An 11,143-nucleotide genomic window follows, 5' to 3' on the forward strand; every position below is an offset into this window, starting at 1 on the left:
TCTTCCAGCCCAGCGTTTCTCATGATGTACTCTGCATAGAAGTTAAATAAACAGGGTGACAATATACAGCCTTGACGTACTCCTTTTCCTATTTGGAACCAGTCTGTTGTTCCATGTCCAGTTCTAACTTTTGCTTCCTGACCTGCATACAAATTTCTCAAGAGGCAGATCAGGTGGTCTGGTATTCCCATCTCTTTCAGAATTTTCCACAGTTTATTGTGATCCACACAGTCAAAGGTTTTCGCATAGTCAATAAAGCAGAAATAGATGTTTTTCTGGAACTCTCTTGCTTTTTCTATGATCCAGCGGATGTTGGCAATTTGATCTCTGGTTCCTCTGCCTTTTCTAAAACCAGCTTGAACATCAGGAAATTCATGGTTCACATATTGCTGAAGCCTGGCTTGGAGAATTTTGAGCATTACTTTACTAGCGTGTGAGATGAGTGCAATTGTGCGGTAGTTTGGGCATTCTTTGGCTTTGCCTTTCTTTGGGATTGGAATGAAAACTGACCTTTTCCAGTCCTGTGGCCACTGCTGAGTTTTCCAAATTTGCTGGCATATTGAGTGCAGCACTTTCACAGCATCATCTTTCAGGAATTGGTATAGCTCAACTGGAATTCCATCACCTCCACTAGCTTTGTTCGTAGTGATACTTTCTAAGGCCCATTTGACTTCACATTCCAGGATGTTTGGCTCTAGGTCAGTGATCACACCATTGTGATTATCTGGGTCGTGAGGATCTTTTTTGTACAGTTCTTCTGTGTATTCTTGCCATCTCTTCTTAATATCTTCTGCTTCTGTTAGGTCCATACCATTTCTGTCCTTTATCGAGCTCATCTTTGCATGAAATGTTCCTTTGGTATCTCTGATTTTCTTGAAGAGATCCCTAGTCTTTCCCATTCTGTTGTTTTCCTCTATTTCTGTGCATTGATCGCTGAGAAGGCTTTCTTAGGATGTTTTAAGTGGAGTTCCTTAGTGATCTTGATAAAAGGCAAATAATTTCAATAAAGAACTATAGACACAATATATAGAAAACTCTTCTTAAAAGGAGCAAAGATATGGAGGGGGATGTGGGGGTTTGGAAAGGTGTTGTTCCTTTACGGTGGGGCATCTTACATTATGTTGATTACTGCTGGGAATAATTCTTTGCAGAACAGCCCACGGAGGTTTGGCTTCCCTAGTGGCTCAATCTGTAAAGAACCTGACTGCAATGCAGGAGAGCCGGGTTCCATCTCTGGGTGGGGAAGATCCCCTGGAGAAGGTATTGACAACCTACTCAAGTATTCTTATCTGGAGAATCCCATGGAGCCTGGTGGGCTAAGTCCATGGGGTCACAAGAGTCGGACAAGACTTCGTGACTAAACCACCACCACCAGCACCACCACCACCACCTAGGGAGGTTTACAAACTACTGATGCCTCCAGAATTTGATTTAACTGATCTGGGGTGTGGCGAAGTTCAGAGATTTTTTTACATGCTACCCAGGTAACTGTAACGTGCAGTCAAGGTTGTGAACCACTGCTAGAAAAAGAAAATTAATGCAGGGGGCTTACTTGCTGGAGCTAAGACCTATGTAGCTGAGAAACCAAGTATCACGGTGTCTCTGCCAGCAAAAACGGCCAGCACTGCTTAGGTTTCAAATCTTTTCAGTTACAGTATCCAAATTTTCCTAAAAGCGTCCATAAGACAAGCGAGGGGCTTACTGCAGTAACTACGCTCCTCGAGAGACAAGAAAGGAAGAAAGAAAAACGACCTTGGTGCCGACTGCTGGGTCCTGTCATCGAGAATCTCTCTTTGGCTGGGTCTCGCTCCCGGGCTCCCTTAGAGCTCCCGCGCGCAAGGCAGCACCCGAGCGCAAGTAGCCAGTGCGCATGCGCACGAGTTGCTGGGTCGGGCTGGTGGCGTGTCCCTGCGCAAGCTTGTCCGCTCGCTCCCGCCCTCGGCCCGCGCCCCCGGCTCCTCCCTCCTCCCGACCTTCTCCCCGGCCGGACGCACGGGAGGCAGGCAGAGATGGCAGATGAGATCGCCAAGGCTCAGGTCGCCCGGCCTGGCGGCGACACGATCTTCGGGAAGATCATTCGCAAGGAAATCCCAGCCAAAATCATTTATGAGGATGACCAGGTAGGCTCCGGGCGCCGCGTCGCTCGTGGGCTGAGACGGGGCAGGCGACTGTGGACACGCGGGTTTCCCGCGGAGGGGAGGGATGGGAAGGGTCGGCGGGCGCCGGGGAGAAGGGAAGACACGGGGCCCTCTCCTGCGGCCTCGGCCTCGGGCCCCCAGCCAGCGGGCAGGGCCGCGGTCGCTCCGAGGTGGCCGGCCGGCGCGTGCCGGCGCTCCGGTTACGCGTTATCAGCCCGGGGCGCGGGCCAGGCCGCCGGGCTCTCGCGGGCCCGCACCGCGGGGTCTGGGCGCGCGCGTGCGCGCGCGTGTGCTTTTGTGGTGTGTGTGTGTGTGTGTGTGTGTGTGTGTGTGGTGTGGGTGTGGTGTGGTGTGTGTGTGTGTGTGTGTGTGTGGTGTGTGTGTTTGTGTGTGTGTGTGTGTGTGTGTGTGTGTGTGTGTGTGTGTTGGGGGGGGCGCTCCGGGTCCTCGGCATGGGCGCCTGCAGGCTCCCGGGGTACCTCGTACTTCAACTGTTTAAGGAATCCGACAATCTCGCCAGCGCTCTGCCTGACAGGGAGAAACCCGATCGCACCGACTCGGGCCCAATCTCCGCGATCTCCCGCTCACAGCCGACCTGCCCGGGCGTTTCCGGGCGCCTCTCCCCGCCGCATTGCGCTAGAGGCCGGGGGCGCACGGCCTGGGGGTGGCGCAGACGCCCTGGGCCTCCGCGAGGGACGCTCACCGACGGCCACCCCTTGACCCCCACTCTGCTTCCCCCGCTCTTCTCGGGCCTCGAACTCCCAAGAGTGAACCTGCTTCTGGGATTTGCTTTCCTTTAGCCCCTCCCAGGAAGGAATACTGATCAGTATTCCTTCAGTATTTTACAGGAAGTAGTTTTATGCCAAAAGATTAAGAGTGTCGTTTTTCTTGACCTCACTGTAGGTTGAAATGGTTTTAGAAAGGCCGAGTTCATTTGACTTTGAGACATCTTGTGTAAAATATTTAGTGGGAGGTTATATTTTGGATCTCAGATAAAGCTGGACAGGATGGCTGATTTAGATAAAAGTTTTGTAACTTCTTAATAAATTCACTATGAAATATAGACTATAAGGAAACACCTAAGTTTTAATTCCTCGAGGTGAATTTATTTACCCTTTTTATCTGTTAGGGAAATTCTTTTGTTTTAGAAAATGTGTATTTCTTTAAAAATAGTTTTGCTGCTGCTGCTGCTGCTGCTGCTAGGTCGCTTCAGTCGTGTCCGACTCTGTGCGACCCCATAGACGGCAGCCCACCAGGCTCCCCCGTCCCTGGGATTCTCCAGGCAAGAACACGAGTGGGTTGCCATTTCCTTCTCCAATGCATGAAAGTGAAGTCTCTCAGTCGTGTCTGACTCTTAGCGACCCCATGGACTGCAGCCTACCAGGCTCCTCGGTCCATGGGATTTTCCAGGCAAGAGTACTGGAGTGGACATTGCCTTCTCCAAAAATACTTTTAGTTGCCTTTAATAAGTGATCGTTGAAATACTGACTTTTGAACCATCTGAGTTCCAACAGTATAACAGCAGGAAGCAGTCATGATACAGCATATTTGTACAGAGCACCAAGTATAATTACCCGGAGACAGTTAGCAGGAAAAGGTTCTATTAAGAAGCTTCTGCCTTCACTAGAGAACAAGATTCAAAACTATTCAAGGGGTATGTAATTAGTTAGTTTAAATGTTACCTATCCTCTTCATTTCTACAAAATAGATATATTTCCTAAGTAGTTGAGTAAAGTGAGAAGAAATCAATGTTAGATAATCAGCAAATTTCTCATTATAAAAGTGATCACTGCCATAAAGGAAAAAACCAGGAAATTGCACAACTAGGGCTCCTAACCTCTGGAAGAGGGGCACTAGAATCAAAAGATTTCCTTTGAGTGGTGCTGGGAAAGTTGGACTCCTGCTGCTGCTGCTGCTAAGTCACTTCAGTCGTGTCCGACTCTGTGGGAAAGTTGGACAGCTGCATGTAAACCAATGAAGGTGACCACACCCCCTCACACCATAGTCAAAAAAAAAACTTAAAATATCTTAAATACTTAAACCTAAGACATGATGTCATAAAACTCCTAGAAGAGAACATAGGTAAAACATTCTCTGACATAAATCATACCAATGTTTTCTTAGGTCAGTCTCCCAAGGCAATAGAAATAAAAATAATAAGCAGGTACAGTGGTTTAAGACTTTGCACTCACAATGTAGAAAGACTGGGTTTGATCCCTAATCGGGGAATGGGCTTCCCTGATGGCTCAGATGGTAAAGAATCTGCTTGCATTGCAGGAAACCTGGGTTTGATCCCTGAGTTGGGAAGATCCTCTGGAGAAGGGCATGGAAACCCACTGCAGTATTCTTGCCTGGAGAATCCTCATGGACAGAGGGGCCTGGTGGGCTATAGTCCATGGGGCCCGTGGGGTCACAGAGTCAGACACAACTGAGTGACTAAGCACACACAAAACAGATCCCACGTGCTGCAACTAAGAGTTTGCATGCCACAACTAAAGATCCTGCATGCAGCAGCAGAGACCCAGCACAGCCATATAAACAAATAATAAACAAACAAATGGAACCTAATCAGATTTACAAGCTTTTGCATAGCAGAGGAACCATAAAAAAGACAACCTATGACTGGGAGAAGATATTTGCAAACTATGCAACTGACAAGGGCTTAATTTCCAAAATATACGAATAGCTCATTGAGCTTCCCTGGTGGCTCAGATGGTAAAGCATCTGCCTGCAATGCGGGAGACGCGGGTTCGATCCCTGGGTTGGTAAGATCTCCTGGAGAAGGAAATGGCAACCCACTCCAGTACTCTTGCCTGGAGAATCCCATGGACGGAGGAGCTTGGTAGGCTACAGTCCATGGGGTCGTGAAGAGTTGGACAGGACTGAGTGAGCACAGCCATTTAAATAAATAATAAAAAAATAAACAAATGGAACCTAATCAAATTTACAAGCTTTTGCATAGCAAAGGAACCATAAAAAAGACAACCTATGACTGGGAGAAGATATTTGCAAACTATGCAACTGACAAGGGTTTAATTTCCAAAATATACGAATAGCTCATACAACTCAACAACAGAAAATACCCCAATCAAAAAATGGCAGAAGACCTTAATGGACATTTCTCCAAAGACATACAGATGGCCAGTAGGCACATGAAACGATGCTCAACATCATTAATTATTTAAAAAATGCGAATAAAAACTGTAATGAATCAGAATGACTGTCATTAAAAAGTCTGTGAAAAATGCTGGAGAAGGTATGGGGAAAAGGGAACTGTCTTAGACTGTTAGTGGGAATGTAAGTTAGTATGGCAATATGGAAAACAGTATGGAGGTTTCTCAGAAAACTAAAAATGGAATTACCATATGATCCAGCAATCCCACTCCTGGGCATATACCTAGACAAAACCATATTTCAAAAAGATAAATACACCCCTGTGTTCATAGAAAAATTATTCACAGTAGCCAAGATAGGGAAACAACCTAAATGTCCATCAACAGATGAATGGATAAAGAAGATGTGGTATACGTATATACAATGGAATTCTATTCATCCATAAAAGAGTGAAATAATGCCATTTGTAGCAACATGGATGCAACTAGAAATTATCATATTAAGTGAATTAAGTCAGAAAGAGAAAGACAAATACCATATGATGTCGCTTATATGTGAAGTCTAAAATATGACACAAATGAACCTAATCTACAAAACAGAAATAAGACTCACAGACATAGAGATCCAGACTTATGGTTGCCAAGGAGGAGAGGGGAGAGAGGGGGTGGAATGGGAGTTTGGGATTTGTAGATGCAAACTATTACATTTAGAATGGATAAACGAGGTCCTACTCTGTATAGCACAGAGAACTATATCCAGTATCCTGGGATAAACTATAATGGAAAAGAATATTAAGAAAAGAATGTGTATGTGTATAGCTGAATCATTTTGCCATCCAGCAGAGACTGGCACAACACTATAAATCAACTGTGAAAGTGAAAGCCCCTCAGTCCTGTCCGACTCTTTGTGACCCCATGGACTATATGTCCATGGACTACTCCAGGCCAGAATACTAGAGTGGGTAGCCATTCCCTTCTCCAAAGGATCTTCCCAACCCAGGAATTGAACCCAGGTCTCCTGCATTGCCACTCCAGTGTTCTTGCCTGGAGAATCCCAGGGACGGCGGAGCCTGGTGGGCTGCCGTCTATGGGGTCACACAGAGTCGGATACGACTGAAGCGACTTAACAGCAGCAGCAGCAGCTCCCGCATTGCAGGCGGATTTTTGTCAGCTGAGCCACAAGGGAAGCCCAAGAATACTGGAGTGAGTAGCCCATTTCTTCTCCAGCAGATCTTCCTGACTCAGGAATTGAACTGGGGTCTCCTGCGTTGCAGGTGGATTCTTTACCAACTAAGCTATCAGGAAACCCCCCCCAAAACTATACTTCAGTAAAAAATATGAAATTCAAAATTAAAAAAAAAATTCCTTTAGAAATGATGTGTATGCTAGTAGCTGAGGAATGAATAGTAGTTTAAGTTAGACAAAGTTGGGGTTGTGGAAAAAGAGGATTTTTGCAATAGAGGGAAAATCAGTTGAGAAAGCCCTGAGGGTGGAGAGAGGTGGACAGTGTGACTTGAGCAGAAGAGTTGCATGAGAATATATTGGAATAGTAGACAATGACTAGCATGCCTAATTGCTTCTCAACCTTTGGATCTTGGTTAAAATGTAGCTAGCTCAGAATGGTTGCCCTTGACCACCCAATCAAAATTAGGTTTTTCTGTGATAATCATTTACTGCACTTGTTACTTTTCCTTTGTAACTTGTAGGATCTTTGTTGTATTTTATAACATGTTGAATCTTTGGTTAAGTATACTTTAATGTGTTTAAAGTCAGTCTTCCCATTAGACTGTCAGTTCCATGAAAAGATCCATGAAAAGTATTGTGTCCACTTGTGATCTCCTACCACTGGGGAACCCCAGTGTTTCTCCCATGGGGTTAGTGTGAAAGTGATAAATTTAGGCTGTAAGACTATATATGGAAATTTTGACTTGTTTCCCCCTTTTTTCCAGTGTCTTGCTTTCCATGACATTTCCCCTCAAGCACCAACACATTTTCTGGTGATACCCAAGAAATATATATCCCAGATTTCTGCAGCAGAAGATGATGATGAAAGTGTAAGTACATTTACTAACATCATTAATTTTTTTTTGCTTTTTAGATTTGGAGACTAAATATCGCCCTTAAGGTTATGTCACATTTTTGTTTTCCTAAGGGCATACTGAGGAAAAATGGAAAATCATTAGGGCTTCAATGCAATGTATAAATAGTGTGATTTTTTAAGTGAGATGTAATTGACATATAACATTATATTAGATTTAGGTATACAACATATTGATTTATGTATATACAACAAAATCATCACAGCAAGTCTTGTTAACATCCATCACCACAAATTCTTAAACAAAAAGGATTCTAAGCAAGGATTAGTTGGTGAGACGCATTTTTCCTTAATAAGAAATAGTGTATCATATAGGAGAGAGTTCATTGGCTCTTGTATTAATGCCATTAAAGGAAAGAAAATTAATTTGATATTACCAGGATGTACAGGCCTCAATTAAAATTTTTCTTAGTGCTCTTTGTGGTAGATCATATACTTGTTCATAACTGCTCACTCTTCTATGTAGGGGTGCATTATACTTCCTGCGTCATTGATGTTGGGCCTGGTCATATGACTTAATTTGACCAGTGAGTACAAGCAGAAGTGATATATGTCTTCTGAAAAGAAGTTAATACCTGGTCTGCCATGTTCTCTCTAATCTCTGCCACTGTGATCATATAGAGACTGTTCCATCAACTTGGGTTTCAAAGTGAAAAAGATCTGGAATATAGAGCCTGGTTGACTTGTGATAAACATGGAGTGAACACAATAAATGTATTTTTGATGTAAACCAGGTTTTTGGGTGGTTTGTTACCACAGCATAACCAAATCTGTCCCAACTGATAATGCCCCCATAACAAGCAAGCAAGGTGTCTGCTTTACTAAGAAAACTTAAATACCACTTGGAGTATGATCTTAAAATTGTTTTAATTGAGAAGATTTATGTCTGTAATTTGTTTATTGAAATTAGTAATTAATAAATACCTAATAGGATTATATTAGGATTTAAAAATGTTTCCAAATACTTGCCCAAAGTCTGTTTCAATTTAGTAGCTTTAAAATTTTTCAACTTGGTAGTTTGTTACATGATGACAAGAAACTATAAAGCTATAAATTACTAGTGCTTAAGAAACTTTTTTTTTTTTTTCCAGCTTCTTGGGCATTTGATGATTGTTGGCAAGAAATGTGCTGCTGATCTGGGCCTGAAGAAGGGCTATCGAATGGTGGTGAATGAAGGTTCAGATGGGGGCCAGTCTGTCTATCATGTTCATCTCCATGTTCTTGGAGGTCGGCAGATGAACTGGCCTCCTGGTTAAGTGTGCTATAGGGATAATTTTGCCTTTTCTATGATCAGGTTTGCAAGTTCCAATATGCTAAATAATTTTTTTTTTTTGGCCTGTGTATGGAGGTATTGCAAAAATGATTTAAAAAACCCATACGTAATAAAAGACATTGTTGCATGGCCTGAATTCTGTATTTGACTTACTTTTAAAAATATGTTTGTTGGAATGTTTGAAGGTAGAGTTCATACCTGGGAAGGTTTTATTTTTTCTCCCCAAGGAGGACTCAGCATTATGTCTGTGGTTATAATGGTGTGACTGATGTTTGAAGACAAGTTTAAAAATTTCATAAATTTAGCTTCATCTTTGAAATATGCTTTTTAGAGTAAAAGATCAGTCCAGGAGAAGATTTTGTAATCCAATTTTTTTTTTTTTTTCTTCCTAAGAACAAAGGAAGCGATGTGATTGCCCTAGAAAGTGACAGTTGTAGCACTAGGAATGCCTGGTGTCGGCTCACGTGCGTTATAAGCTTTCCCTGGACATTGGAGAGAATTCGGAAGGGATGCAAGTAGGTTTCTCACAGAAACTTTGATGGTCATATGAAGGCATACAGTAGTGTTTGCTTATTACCCTAACACTGAGTATTTATTATAAAGACCTTGAAAATATATTATTTAGAATTAATTCTCCAAACTGAAAACTCATTGTTTTGAATGTGTACGTGCACACTAGCAAAAATATTTTTAAGTTTTGCATGAATCTGGCTATGTAGAATTGAGGTAGGTAAATCTCAGGGTCTGAGATCTTATGCAGACTGACCCTTATTTTTGGTCTTGCCACGTACCCTAGCCTTTCTGGGGTTGTACAGGGCAGATGGCGTTGCTTCTCTGCTTTCCTTCACATAGGCACTTTCCAGTTTCTAAAATTTATTTAATATTCCATATCTGCTTTTGTCTCTTTGCTCATTTTCTTTCTAAGTTCCTTCCATTTTTAATCCCCAAGACCATATTAGTAGATTTTGACACATTTTATTGCAAATTTTTTCTTCCAAATTTTTTAATTTATTGGTGATGTAAAAAAATTTGGGGGTAGATTAGAGATACTGGCTGTATATCTTACAAGGGAATTTATTTTCTGTCATTTTTACTTTGTTTATGGTATTTAAAATATAAAGTTAATGTATCAAATTTTAATTTAGTTCACATTTTTAAAAGCCTTTCCCACTCTAGGAGGATTTATTAAAAAAGAAAAAATTTCCCCTGATACTGTATAGCTTTATGTATTTTTATGACTTATTTTATGAGGGAAGGTCTGGGGCAGGGGAGGAGTTTTGGAGGGATTTGTGCTACTGTAAAAAATGTAATAACGATGGGACTTCCCTGGTGGCCCAGTGGTTAAAAATCCACCTGCTAGTGCAGGGGACACAGGTTCAATCCCTGGTCTGGGAAGATCCCACATGCAATGGAACAACTAAACTGGTGTACCACAGCTACCAAAGCCCAAGTGCCTGTAAACCATGCTCTGCAACAAGAGAAGCCACCACAATGAGAAACCTGCATACTGCAACTAGAGAGTAGGCTCCCCCCACCACACCGGAACTAGAGAAAACCCACATACTATAGATACCCAGTGCAGCCCCCCAAATAAATAAAAATACAAAACTTTAAAATGTAATAATGCCCCAAATCTTTCAAGCTAGGCTTCAACAGTACATGAATCAAGAACTTCCAAATGTACAAGCTAGATTTTGAAAAGGAAGAGGAACCAGAGGTCAAATTGCCAACACCTGTTGAATCATAGAAACAGCAAGAGAATTTCAGAAAACATCTGCTTCATTGAGTACACAAAAGCCTTTGATAGTGTGAATCACAACAAACTGGAAACCTTAAGGAGATGGGAATCAGTTCAGTTCAGTTCAGTCGCTCAGTTGTGTCAAACTCTCCGACTCCATGAATCACAGCACGCCAGGCCTCCCTGTCCATCACCAGCTCCCGGAGTTTACTCAAACTCATGTCCATCGAGTTGGTGATGCCCTCCAGCCATCTCATCCTCTGTCCTCCCCTTCTCCTCCTGCCCCCAATCCCTCCTAGCATCAGAGTCTTTTCCAATGAGTCAACTCTTTGCATGAGGTGGCCAAAGTATTGGAGTTTCAGCTTCAGCATCAGTCCTTCCAATGAACACCCAGGGCTGATCTTTAGGATGCACTGCTTGGATCTTGCAGTCCGAGGGACTGTCAAGAGCCTTCTCCAAAACCACAGTTCAAAAGCATCAATTCTTCAGTGCTTAGACTTCTTCACAGTCCAACTGTCACATCCATACATGACCACTGGAAAAACCATAGCCTTGACTAGGCGGACCTTTGTTGGCAAAGTAGTATCTCTGCTTTTCAATATGCTATCTAGGTGAGTCATAACTTTCCTTCCAAGGAGAAAGAGTCTTTGAATTTCATGGCTGTAATCACCATCTGCAGTGATTTTGGAGCCCCAAAAAATAAAGTCAGCCACTGATTCCACTGTTTCCCCATCTATTTCATATGAAGTGATGGGACCAGATGCCATGATCTTCGTTTTCTGA

General features: G+C 42.9%; 1 protein-coding gene across 1 annotated transcript; it reads left to right on the forward strand.

The window, feature by feature from the left end:
• Window positions 1–1,855: 1,855 nt before the first annotated feature.
• HINT1 (histidine triad nucleotide binding protein 1) lies at window positions 1,856–8,753 on the forward strand. The gene is made up of 3 exons (XM_055548309.1): window positions 1,856–2,120; window positions 7,201–7,305; window positions 8,441–8,753. The coding sequence occupies exons 1-3, from the start codon at window positions 2,010–2,012 to the stop codon at window positions 8,603–8,605; spliced, it is 381 nt and encodes a 126-aa protein (XP_055404284.1). The 5' UTR covers window positions 1,856–2,009; the 3' UTR covers window positions 8,606–8,753.
• Window positions 8,754–11,143: the final 2,390 nt, after the last annotated feature.

Source organism: Bubalus kerabau, chromosome 1 (genome assembly GCF_029407905.1).
Source record: "Bubalus kerabau isolate K-KA32 ecotype Philippines breed swamp buffalo chromosome 1, PCC_UOA_SB_1v2, whole genome shotgun sequence".
In the NCBI taxonomy this organism is placed as follows: Eukaryota; Metazoa; Chordata; class Mammalia; order Artiodactyla; family Bovidae; genus Bubalus; species Bubalus kerabau.

What these genes read in the sequence shown, in the direction of transcription:
- HINT1 (XM_055548309.1), top strand. Translation starts at nt 2,010, where the DNA reads ATGGCAGATGAGATCGCCAAGGCTCAGGTCGCCCGGCCTGGCGGCGAC. An exon ending in TCATTTATGAGGATGACCAG is followed by an intron (nt 2,121 to 7,200) that starts GTAGGCTCCGGG and finishes CCTTTTTTCCAG; the next exon opens with TGTCTTGCTTTCCATGACAT. An exon ending in CAGAAGATGATGATGAAAGT is followed by an intron (nt 7,306 to 8,440) that starts GTAAGTACATTT and finishes TTTTTTTTCCAG; the next exon opens with CTTCTTGGGCATTTGATGAT.